Here is a 27,731-nt window from a genome sequence, read left to right as displayed (position 1 = left end):
CGTTATCTGTAATATATATGGTTATTTAGTGTAACGATGTTGTCAAAAAAATTGTCATATTTTACTGAATTAAACATCCGTCTCCTGTGACTATACCTATGGCTAGACAGATTCAATTAATATAAAACAGTGACAAAATTCTGCAATAATATAAATGCTCAGTATTATATGTAAGGGATTAAATCATTTTTGAGTTGGATCATATTATTCCAGTAAGTAAAGTGGGGTACAATGATAATGTGCTAAAAGCTAAAAACAATGTTGATCAGAGATTATCTGTAATTAACTAACTTTACCTTTTTTCAGACCAGACAGCAGAAAAGTAAAATTGTTAGAGGATGAAGTTTGTAGGTTAAGGAGGAAAATTTGAAAACTGGAGGATCCTAGATGGAAGAGACATTAAATTGTGACTGCTGCAACAATGTTAAAGATCCAAACAGTAATCGGATGGAACAGCTTAAGTTGCAGAAGGAGACATTCAGTAGTGACAATGGACAGGATTTTATTAAATTATAGACCCTGAACATCTTCACAAAAGAGTTATCAGACAGGTCAGTCTCTAGAAGAAGACTGGTCAGGATAAACCCCAGCTGAAAGACAGCCCCATGATGATGAAATATGCTTCAACAGTTGATTGCAGGCAACTGCCCCAATATCTCTTGAACATTTTTCAAAGAAAAATTACAGAACATACAAAAAGTGTTGCTAAGGGTAAAAAAAAAAAGAATATCACTTGTCAGTTTAAATTTATCTGAAATCAAATACAGTTTTTAAGATAATATGTTGCATTTTATACTGTATTAACCCCATCCCCCATCAAAGGTTACTGTATGAGTCAGGATGAAATAGGTATTTGTGACTTGTCAGGTAATCATATTTTGTTTTATAGGCACTGTTCATGAAGTCATGAATCATTGAGAAACTTTGTTCATCATAGTTCATGAATATGTTCATGCACTTGTTCATGAATGATGATGATCCAATTTGTGGACTGTTTTCAGTTCATGCACATTCTAGAATAATTCACGAACCTTTTGATGAACTTTCATGAATGGTTCTTGAACCAAGTTCATGAACAGTTCATGCCAGTTCATTCATTATTCATGATCATTTCACAGGGGTGTGACACTTGCAGCTAGGGGAACACATAAAGCTTCTGCAGCCTTGGGTAAGCTTGCAGTGAATGAATAAACTTGAACAATGGAATTAAACTTAATGTTTTGGCGGAACAGATTTGTTTTCTACTGCATTGCAACTATAAGATTACATTATTTAATCATTAAATATGCAGATTACTTCATTGGAATGAAGTAAAACTTTGCAATATATTATGATAATATGGTCCACCAGGAGCAGTTGAGTCTAAAATGCATTTTTGGACAGGGGCCTTCGGACTCCCAGACCCCCCCTTCACATTTTCAGGGGTTTTTTTGGAAGGGGGGAAAACACAATCTTGTCTGATTTTTGAAAGCCCAGATGCTTGTAGCAAGAAATCTCTGCAAGCTTGCAACAAGCTAGTAACAAGCTTGCAACAAGCTAGTAACAAGCTTGCGCAAGCTAATAACAAGCTTGTGTATACTTATTGTACTAGGTAAATAAATAAATAACAAGCTTGCGCATGCTTGTGCAAGCTTAAGCTTGCGCAAGCTTGTGCAACCTTAAGCTTTCGCAAGCTTGTGCATGCTTATGACACTTTTGTTAAATAAGCTTGCTGCAATGTTCCAAATACAAGCTTGCCACAAGCTTTATAAATAAGCCTGTGGCAAGCTTGCTGCAAGCTTTAAAACAAGCTTGCAATTTTGGTTTGGGAACATCTTAAATAGTCAATAGGTTCAGTATTTGACATCTCAACATTTAATTTTGAAGTACTGGTGAATGAGGGTTGACAGGCACACCATCTTTTTTCATCCAGCCAGCATGTACGTCAGGCTCCAGTTCATGTCAATTCCTGGCTCAAAATCACTCATGGGTATTTCCATCAACACTTTGTCAGCTCCAATAATCTTGTCTAACTCAAATCCTTCAAAATCATGTTTTATCATCACAATATGCAACCAGTATTTGTTGAAAGAAATCATCATCATATTCTGCATCAGCCATTTTAATTTTTCCAGGTAAAACATGCTCAAGAGCGAGTGTTTGTAAAACTTCTTTGATAAATGCACAGAAAAGAACAACGGAATGCTTGTTCCAGGCCCCAATGTACCAATCAAATATAGTTTTACAAGCAGTCATGACAAGTTGATGTAATATGATACGTACATTGTTGCTTACCTAAAAAATAACTCATGTCATGACCAGCACTATGAGACCTTGACCGACAGCTTAACTAGCAATTTGAGAGATAAAAGTTTATATTTTCATCATTTTGATTAAAATTTCCAGCTCATATCTACCATTTCTGATGACAAGACAAGTGATATATCAAAGTTTCTGTTACTAATTTTGACTGTAATTTTCATCAAGTTAAACAAATAGTGATGAATTTTTTGGTATCTTCTGGTTAAAAAAATGGAATCCATTCCTGACCTGGTGCTATATCTGGGTTCATGAGTTATCAGGGCACGAATTATAGGGAGCGATGTAGTTTTAAAATCTTCAATTGTAACATTTTTTATTGCTATTTGACAAATTTAATAATAATAATATTACTACTTTGTTCCTTATTCCTACTTTGCAACTAAGACTATAATATGGTCTTTCATTATTCTCTGCACCATTTCTGAACTTATATATAGGTAAGTTGTATATCCTAAACTCTTTATCAAAAATAAAAAGATACCAACCTGTACCCAAAACTGGAAATGATAAGGAGACCAGCTTGCGTTTGTTGGCTTTCTTAAGGCACGTCTTGAATATTTTTTTCCAGCCTGTTAGGTATTCCTGAAATTTGACATGCATGATCTTTTTGCACGTCAAGCCACTGATTTCCATGACCACAACACCATCCTTTCTTAATTTATCCACTGTCAATAAACAAATCATTTATGTTTGTAACAATTTATTTATTTAGCAAACACATATGAGCTATATCAACATTTACTAACACTTAAGAAAAAGTTATGCAAGTATAGATTATTGAAATTAGGCACTTGACCATTAAAAAGAATATATATGTTAAGCAAATTCAAAATTATAAAAATATACTTGCTCCACAAAGAAAACGTGTTTTCAAAATCTACTTCTGGTCATGGCACATGAAGACAGAGATGTGTGAATCAGATCAATATAAAAAAAATCTGATATGTAGGTATAGAGGAAAAAAAGAAATACAATACAGTGATTTACATCACTTTTTTCTGGATAACAAACTGTGCAACTTCAGTGCATTTTATCTTTATTTATTTAATATATAGTCAGGATTAAATACAGCATCAGAGGTGGCTGCATTTTGGATCTTCTATTGTATGAACATAACTGTTACCATATTATAATGAGCTGACCAAAGTAAGAGATCATTTTGTTTTATTTAATCATTGTTCTTAAAATATGCTTAAGAAACCAGTATCAATGTCTTCTGCTAGAACCCATACATTACAGGGTGAAGGCCACAGAGTTAGACTAATCTTGATGTGACAGCTAGTGGTACAAGAATAATTCATGCATTAATAATTACCCCATTTCAGCCAAATCAAATGAAGCTTTACATGAAGAGCATCATACATAATGAATTCCACTTATCTTAATTCATAGTCTTTCACATATACAATACAAGGTTATGAGGGCTGTACCACAATAGATAAAATGTAGTCATTAATATGGAAAGTTTACCTTTAAATAGATATATTTATTCCAAACTTATCAACTGTCATGATCATAATAAAGCTATGAGTAGACTAGGATGTATGTAGCATCAAAGAATATATGTGGTCATAAACACAAATACACAACCCATATTAGTAAGGCATAGAATGTAGATTATGTTACAACTCTGAGTCATAAACTATGTAACACAAGAAATCAAAACCAACAAATTTAGTAACATCAACAAAATATTTATTTCCCAAGAATACAAAGTGAAAGTAATGGAAGAATTTACAATACTGTGAATTAAATCCCTAAATAATCCTAAATGTTCTATCACCAGTTCAAAAGTATAGAACTTTCCGAATTAACTCCAAGTCTTGAATGTAATGATGTACCAATAGTCTTGAATGAGTTAATGTCAGATGATGTACCAGTAGTCTTGTTGTACTATGGCAATATAATCAAGAATGTTTTTGAATACACCTCAATAATCCCAAAGTATTGTTTTAGTCCAAAAAGTCAATGAGCACTTTGTAATTCCAATAAATAATTTGAATAAATAATTCGTTTCATATTATTATTGAATACAACTAAAATGATTCCACAGACTGATTTTAAGATAAGTATCAATAATTGTTTACAAAGTACTTAATATACAGACTGTCACCTGACTTGACACAGCAAAATGCCCTGGATGTAGTTCATTTCCAATTCATAAACAAGTCCAGGTCTGTTTACTTAAATTTTAGCAAACAACAAAACAAAAATCAGGTAGACAAATTAATTTTCCATATATTGTTATATATATTTAATCTGCTTTATTTTGGTATTAAGTTCTTTTTCATTTCTTTTTATTTCATTATATGCTATTTTAATGTAACATTTTATGTTGGACTTAACCTTGTCCAAAATCAAGTTTATTTCTGACTTCACCTGAATTATTTTTTAATTCTGTAATCAACTAATACATAGCCAAAATATTCTCTATGTGTATGGGTTTAATATTAGGATCATTATTAATAGAAGTATTTTTGTGGCTGGGTCTAGGTTATTGTGATTCTACTGGCATACCTGACTTATTCCAGGTTCTATATTATAATTTTATTAACAGATCCTCTAATTAATATTTTATCTTGTAAACCTTTAGAATATTCCAGATTGAAATTTTCCATTAGGTAATAGTTTCTTTTTTCTGGAAATGCTAATTGTGACCTGAGATCAAGTAGAGTACTATGTAATCTTGTTACTGGAAAAATTATTAATTCATGCCTTAAGATTTAGCAGAATCAATTTTATTATTGTTGTGTCAAATATTTCATTTTGGCTGGAATTCATTTCTTCAAACTAATTAAGTAGAGTGATTTTTCTCTGGAAATATAGAGTGCTCATAAAAATACAATATTCGTGGACAGACATTCACTAGGATTTATAATGAATACAAACCTGGAATTATATCACTGTTATTAACAAAAAACTGTAGGTACAACACCACAATACAGGCCACCACAGACACATCAACACCTTCAGTATTGGAATTAATTTGGATTTCTACTAAATTTTATTCAGAACTTTAATCAATATAAAATGTGTCCGTAATTCTAGGATTATTTGACATTTAATTCACAATACTGTCACAGAATTAGGCAAAAAAATAACTTGGTTTTGCCTTAGAACTATTTGACTATTTCTCATTGTATATACGTACAACTTTATCTAGGGTGAATAAGTGTTTTTCCAGGTAAGCAACTGTATTAACATGTACCTCACCGGAAATTACTTGCGACGAAGGGACATTAATAACATGATATGCACAGGTATATTACCCTGACTTTTGCTCACTCTCCTACGGATTTAAGTAAGATTCATTTCTAAACCGACACTGGTCGTTTTGCATCACGTCAAGGAGTGTACACTCTCCATTGTTCTCCAGCCATAGGGGTAGATGTTACATTTACATTTCATTTGATATGTGAAGCTTATTCAGTTTGGAATGTCTTATTGCATAATAATGCATTTATTACAATGCAGATTGGAACTTTGAATTACAAGTCACTATTAGAGGTTAATGTATTAGCATATATCTAGAGATTTTACATAAACTATTATTATGACCAATTTGGTTTTATTGTAGCTGACTGTGTCTGTCACTGTGATTGTGACTGTGAATACGACTAGAGCTGTCTAAAGTTGTTTAGAGCTGTCTGGAGTTTCCAGAGTATTTAAGGCTGCGTGCTGTCGATACGTATGTATGTATGTATGTACATCTGTGCCATGGACGTAGACGTAGCAAATTAAAAAAGGGTGCTGTATGCTGTCTGTACGTGTGCATACGTATGACTGTACATGTGGTGGATCCATAAAGAGTGCGAGCGGCCGATAAGAGTATGGGCCAACCCAAGGAATCGTGCGACTGTACAAGGGGTTTAGAAGCATATGTTTGGTTCAATTATTGTTCCAATTGCATTTTTATCTTCATAAGATTATTTTGAATCTTAATTGTGTTCATAAGATTATTCTAAATCTTAGTTGTGTTCATAAGATTATTTTGAATCTTAGTTGTGTTCATTCGATTATTTTGAATCTTAATCGGAGTTCATATTTGAGATTATGTGAATCTCTCTTGTAGTGTAGAATACTGTTTGAAGCAGATCTGCAGTCCATGAGGTTTCTTGGATCTGTACTTCATATCGATTTCATATTTTTGGTTTATTTTCAATGTGTGAATGTTGTGTAGAGTGACTGGGTCAATCGTATGTTGAGAGCGTGAGAGAATCATTGTATTTTAACATCATATATTTTTCTTTATTAATTCGTTTCATAAATTTCCATCTTTCTCACATTGTGTTTGTCTTATTCATTTAGTCCAAAAACCCATTCAGTTTCTATTCTGCGACAAATACCATAAGTTCTTTTTCTTTTACATGTTCACTTTGTATTCGGGGGAAATAAATTATTTGTTGAATTTTACAAAGCTTGTTGCTTCTCACTCTTTTTTATTACTTAACTTTAAGACCATAGAATCATTATGTATATATATATGTGTGTGATTTATTAATTTTTAAAAAAATTTTGAGGGAAATAAAGTGCTAGGATTGGCAATGAGAACAATGAGAAACAGGGATGGTAAACCATAAACACACATATTTTATTTGCCTTACCTTCTGTCTGAGTAGCCTTTAAGCAAACTCTTAATTTCCAGTACAAATGCCGATATTTTTCTACTCCTAATGTTTATAAGAATGTCTTCGATGTCAGCAATACAAAAATTGAAAACATTTCTGAAATTCAAAATCAGAGTAATTGGCAGGGCTAAAGATTTTGTAAAGTTTTACCGTATTTCTTTTCCTTGCATTTTTCTTCAAGACCTTTGCATCTCTTCTTCAATGAATTAGCAACACCACCTAAAATTAGAAAAGATTCCAGTGAAATTTTAATCAAACATTATTTAATATTCTGAATTGAGCTTCTGAAAATTTCAACCACAACTGTGTTTGCATAATGTAGACATTTGGATAAAGTCAAGCTAAATGACAGACCTTTTATGTGCAACAATGAAATACCTTTTGGATTTATATACGATTGTCAAAGGTCTTGATATTACAATTGCACTTATTGCACATTTTTCATGCAAATTATTGTAGTGGTCAAATATTTTTAAAAATATTACACAAAAATGTTTAAATGGGGTGTAAGCTGTATCAGATAAGAAACCTACATAATGTAACAACTGTTAAATGCTCTGGAAAAATTGTCATTTTCAGATCCACATTTACTTCAGTTTTAGTATTTTCCTTCCTTTACTAATTTTCTAACAAATACTTAACAAAATACTATTTTTCTTTCACAGAACTAAACAAATGTTTGCTCAAGAACATTAATTTTTGCCTCTTTAATGTTTTTAACAATTAAATAATAACTGACAGCAAATAAACTTATTACCTTGAAAATAACTAACACTTAATTGACTGGCATGTGATTAGGCCCTCAAACAAGTGAGGGAGGACACCAGTAATAATAAACATTAGTTGTTGTTACGTGTATCTTTTCTTCTTTTTTTGAAAAGGACAATGCAGCACATATTTTGTTTAAATGACCAGATAGGTACTGACACACAATTTACAGCTCCCCACTCCCATAAAATGCACATTACAATAATACAATTCAGAATATAATGTGGTAATGCAATAGACCACTTGACCAAACAAATTATGAAAATAATTTCCCTTTTTTTAAATTTTGTACAACCATCATCTGCAAAATTTACATCAAAATCACTGTATTTAATTTGGAATTTGCCAGAAGTAGAAAGTATTAGCTGCAGCATGTCACATTCTCTGATCTGTTGCCATCCAAGTGTCAATTAATAATGACCTTGTAAGTGCTTCAATACACCCAAAAAGTGCATTATCCAATCACTAGAAAGACAATCACTGATAGATGATCATTTGCATAATGTAGCTACAAATAAAGTCCATTAAAACAATTAAGGGTCACTTTGTTGTAAAATCAGTTTGATTCAAGAAGAGTTCAGTATAAAAAGTATTTATGTGTGAATTACGACAGAAAACTGTTCATTTACATCATCTGAATAAATAGTGAATTGAAATGTTTATTCTTTGAACAGAGATGTCCATGAAAAAGAAAAACTTATTCTGTGAAAGTTAAGTTGGATGTTTTTAAGTGACCTAAGTCCTACCAAAAACAAATTCAGGTTCAGAAAGACTAATTTAAACTACTTGAAGAATGTTGATGTTCAGCATTGGATCAACAGTTGAATGTAAGGCTTAAACTGATATCATCCTGTTCTTCTAAGGTGACAAAAATTAAAACAGAGATCTCAATTGGCAGGAAGAAGGTTCTGATATTGACAGTGATTAGGAGGACTTTGCCAGAAGCTCCTCTTGCCATTTCTAAAGCCATATTTATATTGGAGAAAGGACTGACATGGCTACAAAGCCATATTTGGATTGGAGAAAGGACTGACATGGCTACAAAGCCATATTTAGATTGGAGAAAGGATTGACATGGCTATGAAGCCATATTTGGATTGGAGAAAGGACTGACATGGCTACGAAGCCATATTTGGATTGGAGAAAGGACTGACATGGCTACAAAGTAATATTTGGATTGGAGAAAGGACTGACATGGCTACAAAGCCATATCTGGATTGGAAAAAGGACTGACATGGCTACAAAGCTTCAATAAGCCTAACAGATTATGCAGTTGAAAAACAACACAGACTTTGCAACAACAAAAAAAAAACAATCAAGTCTTGAACAACATAAAATCATGAAATCCTTCCAGTAAGGTATGCACATGTGCTAGTGAACAATACTTATTCTATTTGTACTAGTACTTTTTGTGAACAAATGTGTTTGTTTCAGATATCACTGAATTTCAAATGGACTACATACATGCATGTATGGTAAGTTTATCATTTCTGCTATTTTGTGCTTTTAAAAAACTGCTAAATATATTCTGCACATGGTGTAATATCATTCAGTAGCTAATCTGCATGTACAACTGAAGATGAGATATTTAATTGACAAAAATTACTTGATGTTCATTTAACTGCAAAATGTGTTTAAAATTGGTATATATGATTTTGATCTTATTAAATAACATTCTCTGTCACGATGTTTGGGCCTCAAGTGAAACTGGAATTTAATCAAATCATTTTTATTTTGCAAGTGACTAAGATTTTCATCAATTTAAATTACTCTTAACTTGCTTAAAATGCATCTGTCAATTACAAATAAGTGTTGACATGTATTGAAAGAATGGTGTTACATCATTGTTTTATTATTACTCATATGAACTGACCTCTCAAACAGATGACAATACAGTTTTAAAGAAAAGTTTCTAAGCTGAGTTTTATATAACCCCGCCAGGTCCCAAACATGTGTACATGCATTCATATAATTTTTTATCATTCTTGTTATACCACAGTTCAGTACATGCCATGGTCAGCATACATGTACCCAAGTATCATGTTAAAACAGTAGTTACAAAAAGCACATGGTGTGAGGTACCAAGTTAATGTCCAATTGTGCAGACTGTGTGGCAACTGTTTTATTTTAGTTGTTTTGATAAGTCCAGGACATAAGCTTTCACACATATTTAGTTCTGTGCTATAATATCATTCAGTGTTTAAATAATTTGGGGTGGGGGTGGGAATAATGACCAAACAATTGCATGGGATAGTTAAGGGTACATTCATGTCCAATGCCTGACAGGCTGAGATAGCAAACACTCATTTGAACTTTTCTGTTGATCAAGTCTGGCTAATATTGCTGGTTTGGACCTCTGGTGTGTATGTATGTCTAGGTTTTAATGGCATATCAGTACTATATTGGCTATACAGTGCTGTTTAAAAGTAAAAAATGATAAGAACCAAAAATTTAACATGCTTTAGAAAAAAAATATTCTTTCAAATTGATGTCAACATATAGTCCAACAAGTCCAACAAGTCCAACAAGATATCATGCAACACATAAAGATGTTAACATTTTTTACAAGATACACAAAAAGGAAAAGAAAAAATATAAAATTCTTACAATGCAGGGTAACAATTTATTTTATAAACTGCATTTTTTTTAAAAGTCCAAAATTTTTCTTTGGTGGCAGCACCATAAAGCTTCTTGAATGAGTTTGCATCAAAAACTTTTAAGACAGTGGAACACTGGACTCAAATCAAGACTACAGATTTGCAAAGCAGTGTTTCAGCCAGCATTGAGAAGAAAGGGGTCAATTTAGCCCTATTCAATTGAATATAGTATAATCATAATAATGACTCAACATCATAAACAGAGGATGTCAAATAAGTAATGATTTAATATTTAAGTTATGAAATGAGTTGAATAATACCCAGCCTTTGTAGGCCACGGTGAGCAAAAGCTGGACACTCTTCAGTGATTTCATAAATTTAATATTAAATCATTACTTATTTGAGATTCTTATTATCACATAGTTTTTATTTCATTGAAAAGTATAAGGATAGAAAGAAGAATGAAACATTTTATTAATTCTGTCTGAGACCTTTCATTTGTTGTGTGTAAAAATAGTCCCAAATGAAGCTGAATCAGTATTAACATTTAAAAGTAAATAATACCTTTACAAATCAAAAATCAAAGAACAATTGTCCTTTCAAATAAACGAACATTTTACACAGACAAGATCATTTTTCAGCACAGAATGCATGTGATGTCTCACTGTTTGATACTGTATCAGTTAGAGTGCAGTAGACAGGTTATGTTTACACTAAAGTGTCATTTTCACAACTAAATATTACATTGTTGTAATATGTGTGTGTGTGTGATTTGGATTTTTAACATAGCTTTAACAAGTTCCAAACATATCGCTATGATGTCTGCAGTGGCAGATTATAGTGATGTCTAGCACTGAGGCATTATTTCTCACCCACTCACATTCTACTCACAACAGGCCGACCAGTCCTAACACTAACTTCTTAATGCTGAGCACCAAGCGAGTCAGGTGCTAGCACCATTTTTATAAGTCTTTGGTATGACTCGGCCGGGATTTGAATCCATGACCTCTTGCATCCCACAACATTCTGGTGAAAGAAGAATTACTGGATACAGAAATTCCCATATTTAATGTAATGTATTTGTGACTGGATATTTGCAGTACTTGATCTGGAACAGAATACTACAGAAGACATAAACAAATTTCATTTTGTGTCAGAATGGCATCACATATTTACTGCATAAATATGTTGTGGTTGGATGAAATTCCGTCAGCCGGGAGACTGGTTTATGTCCATTCTGTTGATATTTAAACTACGCTTGTATGTAGGGATCTATGTTACAAGTAAACAACTCACCCATACACCTACACCCGCTATCAACTGAACAATATCCTTAGTTTAACTTGTTCTTTTCTTGGGGTTTTACACCATTTTTTACAGCATTATATGTTAAAGATGATGTAATGAGACCCTGTGGGGGTGAATTTGCCATATTCTGAAAGATGTGATCTTTTTTCCCAGTTCCCTTTGGGAAGTCAATTTGAAAAATGGCTGTCAAAACATTCAGAAGGGGTGGTCAATACTCAGCTTCTAAGAGAGAGAGAGAGAGGTATGAACTGAATGAAAATATCATATTCTATCAGAACACAGCACAATTTGCAACTAGCTATATTTAATTTGCATTTAAAAGCTTACACTATTCTAAGATCTTTTTACATAACATGCTTGTCTATATATGTCATCTCTTTTTACAATTATGATACAATAACTTGTGGTGGACAGTACCCTTACAATTTATGACAGTTGTACTTGGATTGGTCAGTAGCATTGGAAATGTAAGATACACTAACTTGTATTGGTCAGCACCATTGGAAATGTAAAATATACTAACCTGTATTGGTCAGTATCATTGGAAATGTAAGACAAGCTAACTTGTATTGGTCAGTACCATTGGAAATGTAAGATACACTAACTTGTATTGGTCAGTACAACTGGAAATTTTACATACTGGTACATTAATCTTACCTTGAAATGAAAAATCCCCACCAACACTGTTCACAATTGCATCTGTTTTCTCGTCTAAAATATCTCCCGCATAAACTTGTACTTTTATTTTGCCAACAGTGCAAGCTGTGAAAAAAGTAAGACTAGATTTTAACACTTCTTGGTACCTTCAATGCAAATGTGTAATAAGCAAAAGAAATATTTCAGAAAGAAATATCAAAACCATTCCAACATTTCAAAAATAAAGATGTTAGATACAAGTCTCCAAGCAATCATGATTTCTAGCTATAAAAAAGAAGTTTCGTACCTAGTGCTATCTTCGTATATATTTAATTACCCTTTATTCAGTCACTATCATTTTGCTTAAGTGAGAAGAAAGAAACAACTGTTCAGTCACTGTGAATACCAACATGCCATCTGACATCAGCAATTTGTCTGCTTTTTTACTCTCAGTAAGCATGGCAATGAGGAATTGTCTTACAACCATCTATTAGGATATACAGTTTTATTTGAACTCCACCTTAATTTATATTCATTCTTACTGATTCATTGAATTCATAAAAGGAAGCCACCTACTGGCATGGTTTTACTGCACACCCTTGCTTGACTAACTGTCAAGATGCGGTTTCCAATTGGGTTAGCTTCATTAATAAAATGTAAAAATTTGCCAAACTCTCTCAAAAAAAGGAATGAACAGATGTGTAGTTTGTTCCCAGGTCATATGGCCACATTAACAGGCCCTCCAATGTCATGCTTATCATATGTGGAATTGGTACTTATTATTTTATAACTATTGTTCCTATTATTATTATTGCTATTTTTTTTTAGGCATTTCACAGCCATTGTATTAGAGCTGTGTCACAGGGATGAGATGCTCAATGACTGGCATTGCAAAGATTATCTGCATCCTTCTACACCTCTGATGTCATCAGAGGAAAAGGTTGACAATACTTTGCCCTGAGCTGAATGTGATTGTGATGAAATACACAATGTAACCATAAACATGGATTTTCTCGATGAAGCAATGGAAGCTGATGTCATAACACATGACTTTGATGTGCTGCTAGGTAAATTGTTCATCTCATTAAGTATATTATTTTGGGGTTCTCAATTTGTTTTACTATTTCAAAAACTATAAATTATTGTGTAATTGGTTATAAAAGTCAGGTAACCATGGTAATTTTGCTTTATTTATTTTTCCAGCCAGCCACCATATTTCAGGTGCCATGTCTTGACAACTACCATGGACACACAGGAGACAAATTCTTTCAATACAGAAGCTTCATTCCAAAATCGCTGAAGTTTAATGAACTTTTTTTTCTTCAAAACTGTTTCAACTAATAATAATAATAATTGACATTATATATTCACCTGTATGGACCACACACACACAGACACACACACACATATATATATATATCAGGTCCATATGGGAGATGCCACTGGTATGCACATTGATGTCCTACACAGAAGAGATCATAGCGTGCTAAATCATATCAAAAAACGTTATCAATAATGAATATTTTTAAGCATCTAAAGCAGACAGCATTATGCTTTGCATCACATACATCCAAGGTATTTACTTTGCATCTAACACATTGGATAAAGGTCACTTAGTGAGAAATAAAGGACCTGTATTTCAAGGATATTCTGTCATTTATTACTATAAACATGATCAATTAGCATACATGATGTTTCAGGGACTCGTGTAGATGAGGTAACAAGTGAAATAACAAGTGAGATAACCCATAGGATTCAGTCATGCTTAGCCATTGTACACAGTCCATGTTGAATTCCCCATCACAACAACCTCTAGATCATGATCTCAAGCAAACTCTAGTTTAAAATGTCTCAGTCCAATAGAATGATGCATCTGGTGGCAGTGTGGACTTAATGTATTGCCTTTGATTTTGTTGTTGTTGTATGGTTTAACGCCATTTTTCAGCACAAGATAGGCTATACATGGCGGCCAGTATAATTGGTGGAGGAAGAACCCTGGAAAACCCCGGGAAGAACCACCGACCCATGAGAAGCTACTGGCAGGCTTTATCACGTACCCACGTTAGCCGAGCCTGAGACTCGAACTCACGCAGACAGAGGTGAGATGGCAGTGATCCGTAACAATGAGCGCTGTAGACCACTCGGCCACTCGGGGCACCTATTGCCTTCGATGAGAAAAGACTATATATATCATCTTATCTCATCAAAGGCATGTATATGTCAAAGACATTATTAGTTCTGAATAAAAAAATTCTCAATGGCAGTCATTTTTATAGATTGCTACTAGAAATCCATCTGGCAGATTAGTGTGATGTTTTATTTTATTTGTATATTTACTTTGTGTAATTAATTTATTTCAGAATAATGCACAGCCATTTAACTTTTTAATTATAAATGTTATTTGTTAATATTGTTCTAATCTAATTTCAAATCTGTATCTGAGTATGTGTTAGGTTGTATCTAAATATCAGATATCTACTGTCAGGTTGTATCTAAATATCAAATATGTATTGTCAGGTTGTATCTAAATATCAAATATGAATTGTCAGGTTGTATATTTAAAGTTCCTATAAAGTAAAAGAGAAACTAGATGATTTATTTAAAATTTATGTAATTCACTTTATACTAGACAAGAACATGTACAATTTGTAATTTCAATTTCAGGTCTGCCTCTTTCTCTCTTTATACCATTTATTAACAAATAGAGATAAACAGTTTTAGTAACATTAGTATTATGTATAATACATGCTTATTATTAAAAAAAAAAAAAAAAAGAGAAAATAAATTACAAAAAAAAAAAAAAATTAAAAAAATTACAAAGATAAATGTAATCAACATATACACTAGTATAATCTTTATAGCTGTGAAAGTGGTTATCAGAACTCAATTTATTTAATAAAAATATAATACAAATATGGTGTGCATTATGGCTACTATCAAGTGTTTTATAAATAATTAATCATATTATATTGATAATTAATTAAAAATTCAATTTCATTTTTAAAGAATTAGTAAACATATTTTTATGTTATTAGATTATACTTTTACCAATTAAGATTTTCTGCAAAGTAAAATAATATGAAATATTCATATCTAATTGTAAACAGGGGACATAATTCAGAAAAAAAAAAAAAAAAAAATTAAAAATTAATAAAAAATTACTAAATGTCATATAGTGTTTTTGAATTTAGACCTTTTGGATATACCGTATTAAGACGGTGAATCCAATAGGTTTCCTTTAGTAGACGTTCCATTTCAGAATCAGCTTTAACAATAGGTTGGAAGGAGAAATCTTGCAATGTATGGGAATTTTTGTTAAAATGTGCGGCAACATGAGATGAAAATGATTGATCGATATAATTTTTTTTATCTGATCTATGTTGGTTCATACGTTTAGATATTTGTTGACTGGTTTGTCCAACATATTGGATGCCACATTTTTTGCACGTTATCAAATAAATAACATTTGATGTTGCACAATTAATGTCACAACGCATATTAAAAATTTCTTTCGTATTATTACTATAGAAAGAAGTATTTTCATTAATAAATGAACAGTGTGAACATCTAGGTCTATTACATTTAGTTGATGATCCTATTTTATATGATGGTTTTTCTAATTTGGAATTAGTTAGGAAATCTTTCAGATTTTTAGTCCTTTTATAAGCAAGTGTGGGTTTGCTTTCATGTAGCGATTTAACACTTGCTTTACATAAGTTTAATAAATCCCAATATTTATTGATAATCTTACCTATATTAGGCAAACTTGGATTATATTCTCTCTTTCATTCTTTGATCATAAATACATGCCATAGAGCTATAATGATAGTGTATGTTATATCTTTCACCCTGAATATGGAACAGATTGGACCCTATGACATAATCATCCAATTATCACCCACCCCCTTATCAATATTTTCTATTCTGTCTTTTCCTCAAATTTCATGTCCCTCTATCCCAAGCTCATTATTTCATACATCTATGCAGAGAAAATTTTCACATGAACCTAAGACATGGACTTTTGATTCATTATCAGTCTTATCTCATGAAGTTTTGGCATGATATGACTACTACTGAGACTTGCCACTTAAAAGCCCATTCCTACCCAGACATAGTGAACCATAATTAAGCATAGACTTTCAAGTTTCATTTTTAACATTTAAAGTAACTGCATTTGCGACAGAATGCAAAAGGATTGGACCATTGAGTTTTAGTATTAAAACTAGTGTCATTTAGAATCAGACTGATGTGAAGGTGAAATACTGTCCAAAACCAACGAATGCAATTCCATTTGTACAAAATTAATTATTTGACATCAAATAGGCATTTTATTCTTCTGCTAGTGATACACCATATACTATTACTATTACCGTCTCTATAATTAATTACTACACCAGAAAAGTTTTGCACATTGTCTTCTAGCATGCTACATGAGTCATTAGATTACTTGATTTTTGGGGCTGTTACATAACTGTATTAATTGAGTGTGTGTTACCATAGGGATGGCAATGATATGGATAGTAACTACAGATGGAACATGCTGTCTCCAGAACAGGAAAAGAATCTCTAGTGCAAAACACTCATGATGCAGAATTTATAGCTAGTAAAGAGATAAAAATTCCTTAAAACATGCAAAGATTGTAGACCTAGTGATATGCAAATTTAAAGATAATCATGACATCATCTACCAAGTTTAACCAATCCATCAAATCTGCAACAAGAGATTTTGTAACAGGATGTCATTTGGACCAATAGAAGAATGGATGAATAAGAAACAATCAGAAACATGACAACAGCTAAATGTCCGATGTCCCCACCTCAACAGCATCCCTTCAAAATTAAATGTTACTTACTTTGTAAAATATTATCTACAATAGCTGACCATCCAAATTGAAAAAGATATAATCAATGTCCATCTTCATTTCATACTTTATCTCAAACAAAGCTATTTCTGCTTTGTACATTTACCAGAAACAAGCATTCAGTGATAAATATAGGTCAGAAAGAGATATCTGCACAAATTTATAACTATGTACACACACATACAAACTATATAAATATACAGGTTAGAGAATTTTAGTACCGGTATGAATCTATATATTCCCCTACAGAAAACTGAACCTCTACAAGTTATGGCATGCATCACTTTTCCTGTTTGCACAAAGACCATACCCTATTGACTAAGTGCATATTACCAGAAAATGACGCAACTTGCAATGAATACTGGCATTCATGCATAGCAGACTTATTTGCTTGGCAACCTAGTAATCAAATCTCCTTGAAATTCCCAGTCACACCAGATTCCTGTGACAGAAACCAAGACATACAGAAGTTATTATTGCGAGTTGCAAAGCCACAATGAAGTGGACAGACCTCTCCCTAGATCATACAGGAGGATGCATAATGACATTATGTGAAAATTACAAGGAGAAAAATATTATCCTATTTTTAACAGAATTGTAATTCTTCCCCTAACAAGAATCGAAAATGCATCCTAGAGTTATGGCACCCATGACTCTGTTTGCAACCCCCACACTATCTTAACTAAGCACAAAAACAAGATCGAATGTGTTTAGCAGCTCTCTTATTATCCTTTTTGCAGTCACTCCAGATTCTGAGGACAAAAATTAATATATAAATTAGACATTAACATACAGTCAAAATGATCTTAAGTTATCACCCATGACAAAAAGACCAAGCTGACCAATAACATAGGTGTTCTCTGGGTGGAGGTTCAACTAGTAAACTTTGTTTCTGAACCTTGTTGTTGTTGTTGGGTTTAACGCCATTTTTCAGCACATGATAGGCTATAAATGGCGGCCAGTATTAATGGTGGAAGAAGAACATAGGAAATCCCCAGAAAGAACCACCGACCCTCGAGAAGCTACTGGCAAGCTTTCTCACATACCCACCTTGGCCAAATTCGAGACTCGAACCCACTCAGACAGAGGTGAGATGGCAGTGATCCATAACGGAGAGCGCTTTAGACCACTCGGCCACTCGGGACCCCTGTTTCTGAACCAATATTATAAATATTATTTTTACTGGGTTTTTTTTTGTTGTTGCTATTATTACTTTGAGCAGTATTGAAATTTGAAATAGGCATTCAAGGCCAAAAACAAAATGTGTATTTCTGGTTGGCCAACCATCCCCGTTTTTTGTTGATGACCCTAAAACCCCCAAATTCCTGAAATTGACTGAAATTGATTTGTGCATCTAACCGAGTCAGTTTTGCCCAGTGCTTGAAGTGCTTAGCATATTATATATACCAATCATTATAATATATATAATGCCTAAAAAATCCTAGCCACTTACCGAATTTTAAAACCAGTGCAATAGGAAACTCACATATTTTTTGAGCTCAATCTTAACCTTTTTTTTAATTTGTGTGAAGAATTTTTTTTCCAGCTAATTATTCATTCAAATTGTCAACTTCTTGGCCAATGACCACATAAAGCAGAAGACCATTTAATAAATGACTTTTATACTGGGAATTTCATGGGGAAGATGAGAATGACTGTTTTGACCTGGTAGCAATCAAATAAAAGGAACAGCCTTACACAGATATATATATATAAACAGAACATAGCAGAGGCTTACACAAATTTCCAGAGTCATCTGGGTTGATTTTGATACCAGACTTATTGTCTTGGAGCTTCCTAACATCATGTCCAGCAATCTTCCTGCCTTTCCTGGTACTGGATCTCAAAATGGTTCTTTTCAGGTAACCTTCAAAGGCCTTGAATAAAAAAATAGAGCAAATGAGTACAATAAAAAATGAGCATAAAAAATGAGTACAAAAATGAGTAACATACGAGATCAATAAAAAAAATGAGTGCAATGAAATACGAGTACAAAAAAAGGAGCACAATAAAAATGAGTACAATAGAAAATGAGTACAATAGAAAATGAGTACAATGTGCATCATACCTCAAAGATATTTCATTTGTTGACATAAATTTTTAATGGAGTAAGAAATTTGCTGTGCTTAGATTTCTTTCTTGAGATATTTTGAACCAAAGAGTTCCACCTTGCACAGAAAGAAGGAATATATTAAGTATGGTGAGTACTCTATTATAAGATTGTCAATGTTATCCAGAAAATTTTCTTGCAAAATAACAAAATAGGAAAAAAGCTAGGAGCAAAGCTTGCTGGACATTTCTATTCACTGACTAGTGTTGATATGGCATCATGAAGATTTATTCCATTGCTTCTTGTGCATTTTCTTTGTCAGCGTAAAATAATGACCCTAAGTGGCATGAATTATGTATTAATATTGTCACTGAAATATAAGAAAGAATATAACCCCTGGATATTTTGTAATGGCTACATGATCAAGTATGTTATGAAGACTTGCTTATTTATATCTGTGGGGGATGTTTTTGTATACAGTACTGGCTATAGGTACGTCTAGTGACACTGTTTTCAAACAGGTTGGCAATATATATATATATATATATATATATATATATATATATATATATATATATATATATATATATATATATATATATATATATATATATATATAACACATTTTCATATTGTTTTACATATTCACATTTTCTAAAGAATTCAGTATAAAATCAGGACCAAAGCCCATTTCATTGCTAACTACAGTACTATAACGTTATTAACAATGAGACTGCATTTAACTAGTATTCTTATTGCTATTCAGTCAGAAAAACAAGAATTACCATGAAGTACACTATACACCTACCCCATATTTAATAGTCCTCTATGTAGGCAGGATGTGGTTGACTGGAGATTATTTATCATTAGGTCTCAATGATTAACTTGCTGTATAGAAACCATTAATTTCTTGTTAAACTCACCTTGACCATGACCACTGAATCTATAGTTTTCATTACTGCCCAAAGTGTAAACCACCCACAAAGTTTAATTGGTCAAGGAACAAACTCTAGACATGGTTCCCACGCTTTTCTAAAGATAAATTTCCATGTCATTTTCAGGGTTTTTCCAGGATGAAATTAATTTTTTCAAGGTTCACATATGACCATTACTGAATGGAATTAAAGAACAGTTTAGATCATAAAACATGCATTTTCTAAATCTAAAGATGGTTTTCTTTCAAGACTCTCCAAAACATCTTAGCCAGAAAAGATAATCATGTACAAAACCACAAAATGTATCATATGAAACAAGTTTGATTATATTCCTATAAATTGGCATGTAAAGTCATTTCAATGTACAAAATAAAAATTCTAACTTTATTTTGCTTATAGAAAGTAAGTATTGCCTATTACAGTATATAAAAAAAAACAATAAACGAAAATAATTAGAATCTTGTTTTGTAACGAAGAGAGTTTAACCCAGAATTTATCTGTGCCAATAAAATCCTAAACAAGATTTTTCAAACAATCTAGTCTTGTTAAGACAATTTGGTTAAAAATCCATCATTTAAAAAACATTTTCAAAAGGGTTGATTTATATTTTGACAAAAGAACTTCAAAATTATATACTGTTGTATAAACAAGGACTGAATTTTCTGTCATATCAACTTGTCTTCTTGTAATTCGTTAAACCAGTCCCCAAACCTGTATTAATACAGGGGCTCGAATTGTTTTTTAATATACAATACAAGGGACAACAATTTCTCACTTCTCATTTCAGCTCTGAGATTCAATAATTTGGACTACAAATCTGGTTTAAAACAAATAGCAGTCCGTTTTCTAATCCAGGTTTCCTCCAAAAATTCACACCCCATTTTTCATATTAGGTTGGGGTGTGGGGTCATTGCAACTGCATATAGAAAATTTGGAATTTGCCACTACTGTGCTGTAGCGACATATGGTAGTCACTTACCAGCGGGCCTAGAAAATTTAAACTTATGTTATATCGACTTATACCCACATGAAATGGATAGGAAAATGATTTATTTTCTCAAAAATGGCAAGTATTATAATCAATATGTCTTTAATCCACTGACAGACTAGTTAAAACTAAGGCATTGATGAAACCTGACCGGGTACTTGCCATTTGCATTACTAGTCACTTCACAAATCTCAAACAACAACATCGGAAGTCCAATAGTCAAGTGACATTAACAACAATCTCCATTTTAATGTCGTGGTTGAGAAATTCAATTATTCCATCTTTTAAATAATGTATTTATTTGTATGATTCTAAAAGATACATAGTAAACAGGATTTTCTGGTTACAGGTTCAAGAAGCTCATAGAGTGGCCAGGTCTTCATGTTGACATTGGTCCACAAATTCTTAAAATTGCTGCACCAGTAATAACAAAGTCAATAATGCATATCATAAACTTAAGTATAATGAGTGGTAATTTTCCAGAAACACTGAAATGTGCAAAGGTTACACCTATCTTTAAGAAAAGAGAAAAGAAGGATCCAAGGAGTTACAGACCAATATCAATTCTACCTGTATTGTCAAAATTATTTGAAAAGCATGTAGCCATTCAGGCCTATAAATTTTTTTAAACATACTCTCTATTTCATAAAGCGCAATCAGGATTTAGAAAGTACCACTCATGCCAAACAGAACTTACCAAATTAACTGATCTTTGGCTGAAGGAAATGGATAATGGACATATGACTAAGATTGTTTTTCTTGACTTCATGAAAACCTTTGTGTTGATGATTAAATTCTGCTGCACAAGTTGAACAGTTACAGCTTCAACAATCCTTCTTTCAACTGGTTTAGATCATACCTAAATCAAAGGTCTCAGCAAGTAAGCATTGGCAATATTAGTTCTCAAACTCACACTATTCATTCAGGGGTCCCTCAAGGCTCAGTTTTAGGCCCTCTCCTCTTCCTTATCTATATCAATGATCTACCATTAAATACTGAATCCACGAATACAGATTTGTTTGCAGATGATGCAACCTTTTATACATCTAGTTCTGATAGTGAAGTTATCCAAACAAGATTAAACTCAGCCCTTATCAGAGTCCAAAACTGGGCACAACAAAATAGGATGGTAAAACAAAAATACACAAAACAAGGGCAAAACAAAATGTATGAGGGTAAAACAAAATGTATGATTTTGGGGACATCACAAAAACTACACAAGTCAGGGAACCCAGAACTATCTCTTGCAATAAATAATCATCCATTAGAAAATGCCAAACATGAAAGGGATATAGGTGTGTCCATAGATAATAATTTATTATGGAATGACCATATTGATAAGCTCTGTAAAACACTGTCATTCTAAATTGCCCTACTTGGCAGAATCAAGAAATATTTACCTATGGAAACTCACAATCTATGCTACAAGTCATATATTCTTCCAACAATGGATTATTGTTCTAATGTATGGGGAAACTGCTAGATCTGAGCTTGACAGGATTTATAAACTTCAGAAATGAGTAGCACGCATAATTTTATATGCATCTATTGATCATCCCTCAAAAGCATTATTTACAGAACTCAAAGGGTTCACAATATATGACAGGACAGATTTTCACAAGGCAGTTCTTTTATATAAACGTCTACATGGAACTGCACCAGAGCATCTTCAGGACTTATTCAGGCCGTTTTCAACACAATACCAGTTGAGATCAATATCACATGGAAACCTTCTAGCACCAAAACCAAGAACAGAGCAATTTAGAAAGAGCTTCCAATACTCTGGTACAGTTCTGCGGAACAAGCTTCCACTACATATAAAATCTGCTGAAAATATTTGGGTATTTAAGAAGAGATATCATGAGCATGTATGTGTTTCTAATAGATAATGGAATTTAGTATTTTAATACTAAACATGTCAAAATAAACAGTAATTATTGCTATCTTCATATAATGTGCATTGTTATACTCTCCTTAAAAGGGCCTCAGGGAACATAAACCTAAGTGAATGTATAATATAAACCAGCTGTTGGTGCGTATCAGTTCTAATCCAGTGTGGAATGACTGATTACTTTAAATGTCAAGTGATATTACAAAGCTAATTAGATTAAGGCTTACAATACAAGAACCATGATCATTAATGGTGCAGAGAACCAACATGTTGCATGTGCATGTGCAAACAGATACACACTTTTGAGGGGATATAGACTTTGACTAGGCAATCAATCACCCAGATGATCAAATTTTAGTCTAAAAATAGAACTGTAAAAGATGGAAAGAGAACATAAATGTAATGGACAGTCATTTTATCTTTGGCTTTTTTTAAATCAGGGCTTTTGTCAAGATAAACAACTTATATCAGCTGACAAGTCACTATCGATCACAAATTTAAGTTTTTTAATCAAACCATTTAGAGTCTTGAATTAATTTGGGATTTCTGTAAGACATAATACTGAAAACTGACAGTGAAACTCTCTCTCTTTACATCTTCTTCTCTTCATCCTTCTCTTCTAATTACAACATTTATAGCATTTGTAGTTCAGAAAGATAATTTAGTTTTTCACAATAATGGTCTGTAATTATAACTGAATGATATTGTATTTGATATACATTGTGCAAATGGTATGAAACAAATAGCTGGGGGGTCAAGCTAGACTTTAATTTTAGGGAGAGTGATTTCTCCTTTTGGACAGAATACAGAGAAATGAGAACTCTGTTGGGGGGTATTTGGATTTTTAATATAGCTTTAAAAAATTTTCCCTCATATCGCTACAATGTCTGCAGTGTGGCAGCTTATAGTGATGTCTAGCACTGGGGCATCATACCACAGACATGAAGCATCATGTCCCACCCATTCACATTATCTTGACATGAGGCTGACCAGTTCTAAAACTAACTTCTTAATGCTGAACGCCTAGCGAGGCAGCTATTAGTACCATTTTTATTCTTTGGTTACTGTGATGCCTCTTATTCGAACCATATATTCTCCATTTTTCAGTAGATTTGCATTTAACATTGGTTTTAAGCGATACATTAATGTTTTCATATTTGAAAGTGTATTTTTGGATGGAAAGAAATATTCAATGTATTTTCATCACATGACTTCAAAAGGGCATGGCAGAAACTAGACATTGTAATTAATTAACTATTTATACCTATTTGTAATTACAATGACGTAATTTAAATATATGATTTAATTTAAATACATGAGTTAGAATTAATTACAATATATAGTTTCCAATGATGTGCCCATATGAAGTTATATGGCCAAACTAAATGGTGGAGAGACCAAGAAGGACAAAAAACATCAAAACTTAAATGTTTTGTTTTATTGTTGTTAATAAGACATTGCCAAAACTATTCATTGATGACAAACTGAAGTGTTAAAGTTGCTGTATGAATGGACTAGACCCATCTTTTTAAGCAAATCAGCACACAGCCATAAACAAATATGGTGCCACAGATAATATATTTCAAAATAAACTGAATTATTTCTTGACCAAGGCAAATATGAAATGTTACTTTTTCTACAAATGTCTTTTTTCTAATTTTCAAATTTTTACAAATATTATACATGTTAGAGAAACAATTGAGTTTTGTTGCATAAAGAAAATTCTTTAAGTGATTGTACACTCAATTAATTGTGCAGTCATTTTTTCAGGGAATGGAAGACTGGATAAAGAATTCCATTTAGTAAAATCCAGGTGTAAAATAGATAGTAACTGCTGACTGCAAGTTATTTACAGAATAACTTAATACAGCAAGATATTTGATGTCAAGTACTTGTAAATGCTATTTACCAACAATGGATGCACCATCAAATATAGTCTCAGTAAATCTTGTAATATTAACTTCTGTCATTAAGTTTTTGAAAGAATTGTCATATATTTGTTTCAATGACAATCTGCTGCCAGGAGAAGAAAAAAACTGTCAGTTATTAACAGTAAGATCTCATGCTAATTATTGTTCACCTTATATTAACATTTTCATTTTAACACATACTTTTCGCACACCAAGAGCTAGAAAAATGGAGGTATGTAACCATGTATAGAATAATTTAATCGATGCCTTATTAGTTCTTCTGATGCAGCTAGCTAAGGTCAGCTTTGTTTGCAACCTTGCACAAGCTTGTAGTTAGTAAGCGTGTGCAAACTTTAAATTGGTAAGCTTGTGCAAGTTCATAATTGGTAAACTTGCACAACCTCATGATTGGCAAGCTTGCACAACCTTGTAATTGGCAAGCTTGTGCAAGCTTGTAATTGGTAAGCTTGTGCAGTTTCAATTCTAAGCTGATATTGCAATTAGTAAGCTTGCACAAGCTTGTAATTGGCATGATTGTATAAGCTTGTAATTGGCAAGCTTGCAAGGTTTCAAATGTCAGCTTATGTTGTAATTGGCAAGCTTGTGTGGTTTCAAATCTAAGCATATATTGCAAGTTTGCTGCAATCTTGCAATTTTGGTTTGAGTAATACCAATTAGATTTTTAGTGCTCAGAAATCTAAGTATATATAATATGTTTATGAAAGATGAGGAACAACAGAAATTGATTATCATTATTTAATTCACATGCAAAATTTCAAAACCTTGAAAACTCTGAACTAATTTAATGATTTAATCTAATTTTACAGTAATAAATGCAACATTTCTAATTGTTTGTGTCCTTCTAACTTCCTGAAAGCACTTATTACATCCTTTATAATAATGTATAGTCACTAAAACTGTATGTATTCCAATAAAATTTGCAAACCTCTGAGAAACAAGGTGACATTAAAGTTTAAGAAAATAAAATGTCTAGAAGTTTGTAGGCTTTTTAAGTACAGGTATCCTTAAATATCAGTAGTCACTATGATCCAGAAATATATCAACATAATGTATCAAGGACTAGGCAACTTAACTTCAAGTTTCCCACTCTCTGATAATGGATAATGAATAGTCTTTGGATATCACATTTTATGGTTAAAAATCTAGTGTTGCTCTGTGAAGAAATAATTAACCCTAACATTACTAATATTCATGACAGTTTTAGTCTATAAAATCATGCACTTTAACAACTTTCATTAACTAGGGATAAAATACTACAGAAAATTTACCATGCAAAATTACTGTGTCAGAGCAGAAAATGCCTCAATAATGTCACTGCATGCACATGCTTGACACAGATGTGATTATCCCAATGCCTGCATCCTTGAATTAAAATATCATCTATACCAGACTGCAAGTAAAATCATTCAGTTTAACTATACACTGGTAAACTCTAAATGTCCCCTCAAGCTACAATTCTTAAATGGTGGCTAAGTGGTTTTTCTAGCTGCCTTACTATTGCTTTAGTACATTCATCTTGTAAGAGATCAAATTTTGTCCAACAATTGTGAATCACAAGACAATTACAGAGTATGCAGAAATATTAGGATATACTGGTGCAAAATATTTACTTACACTCTGTGTAGGCTTGTCCTTGAAGTACAGAACAAATTTGACAGTTGTCAACAAAGTATTGGGATTCTTCTTAGCAAAGTCTCCAACAGCATCATACATTGTCTTGGCAACTGTTGTTACTGGATACCTGAGGAATCCTGTTCCCATGGCTGGCATTGCTATGGATTTACAGCCACTTGTAGCTGCCAACCTCAATGCTGATGTTATCACATCAGAAAGAACCTACAAAAAATAGAAGATAAATAAGATTTAGTTACAGTGGAATAAGCTCTATTGAACTTTTTACTGACATGACATAAAACTATAAAAAAATTAAATCAACATTATTTTTGAGTCATATAAACACAGTATACAGTGCAAATAATATACACAAAGAGACAAATCAAATGATACTTAAAACAGAGACAAGCAAAGCATTTTAAAAAGGTAGTACTTATAAATGAATTTAGTATTTAAGTATAAAAATGAGACCTGAAGAACGCAAAAAATTAAAAGTCTTGGCAACTTAAATTTTAAAATAAATTTTAATTACATTAAATTTAATTAAAAGAGAAGCACTATTTTAAGACAAAAAGCATGCTGACCTGCAAATTAAGCCTTTTTTATAAAATGTGGTAACAACATGGCACTTAACAGTACATAATTACATAAGCAGTAAAAATAAATGTGCCTTAAGTAAAGGTTAATGATAGCTTGTATACAAACGACTTCTCTAAGTGACCTTTGAAAATGCACTTTGTTTTGAGTGGATTGTAGGAATCTGAATAAATAAAAACATTATTATCATCAGAAGTAAATAATCAAAAGTAGCATAATCTGTCTGCTAATGAAATAAAGGCTGTGTGAAACTATTAACACCACATGGTCCGAGTGTTGAGAGGCCAACAGCCTTTGTAGTGTATCAGCCATATGCACACTCTAAATGTGGGTTCACTTGTTCTGGCAGTCAACTTTTAGGATTCCTACATATAGTCAGACACTACAAAGTTTGTGTTTTGGGAAAATTATGCAATTGGAAAGTCTGACTGAATAATGCAGCATGACTTTCTTGAAAACTCAGTGATTGCTGATCAATCTTTTTAGAGAAACCATTTATCTTAAGTAAAATCTGTTGTTGTTTTTTTCTCAATAATATTCACCCAATTATAATGAATTAGGAGTAAATACACTACTTTGCACAACAAGCCCTTCCAATTTAAACAGACTTTTATCATATCTGTTT

At 32.4% G+C, this 27,731-nt stretch overlaps 1 protein-coding gene across 2 annotated transcripts in view; it reads right to left on the bottom strand.

The window, feature by feature from the left end:
• The window catches only part of LOC149795588 (protein mono-ADP-ribosyltransferase PARP14-like), a 120,505-nt gene that overhangs the window by 28,421 nt on the left and 64,353 nt on the right, over nt 1-27,731 (bottom strand). For both annotated transcript variants that reach the window (XM_089965424.1, XM_089965423.1), the window contains 5 exons: nt 26,510-26,731; nt 18,839-18,977; nt 12,260-12,364; nt 7,080-7,148; nt 2,787-2,966 (listed from right to left, as the gene is read on the bottom strand). In XM_089965424.1, coding sequence (XP_089821550.1) covers nt 2,787-2,966; nt 7,080-7,148; nt 12,260-12,364; nt 18,839-18,977; nt 26,510-26,731 — 715 coding nt within the window. The remainder of the gene's footprint in view (nt 1-2,786; nt 2,967-7,079; nt 7,149-12,259; nt 12,365-18,838; nt 18,978-26,509; nt 26,732-27,731) is intronic.

This window comes from Sinohyriopsis cumingii, chromosome 7 (assembly GCF_028554795.1).
Source record: "Sinohyriopsis cumingii isolate HCF-2022 chromosome 7, ASM2855479v2, whole genome shotgun sequence".
NCBI classification, from domain to species: Eukaryota; Metazoa; Mollusca; class Bivalvia; order Unionida; family Unionidae; genus Sinohyriopsis; species Sinohyriopsis cumingii.
Note: the sequence above shows the minus strand (reverse complement) of the source record. Positions and strands in the feature narration are given on the sequence as shown.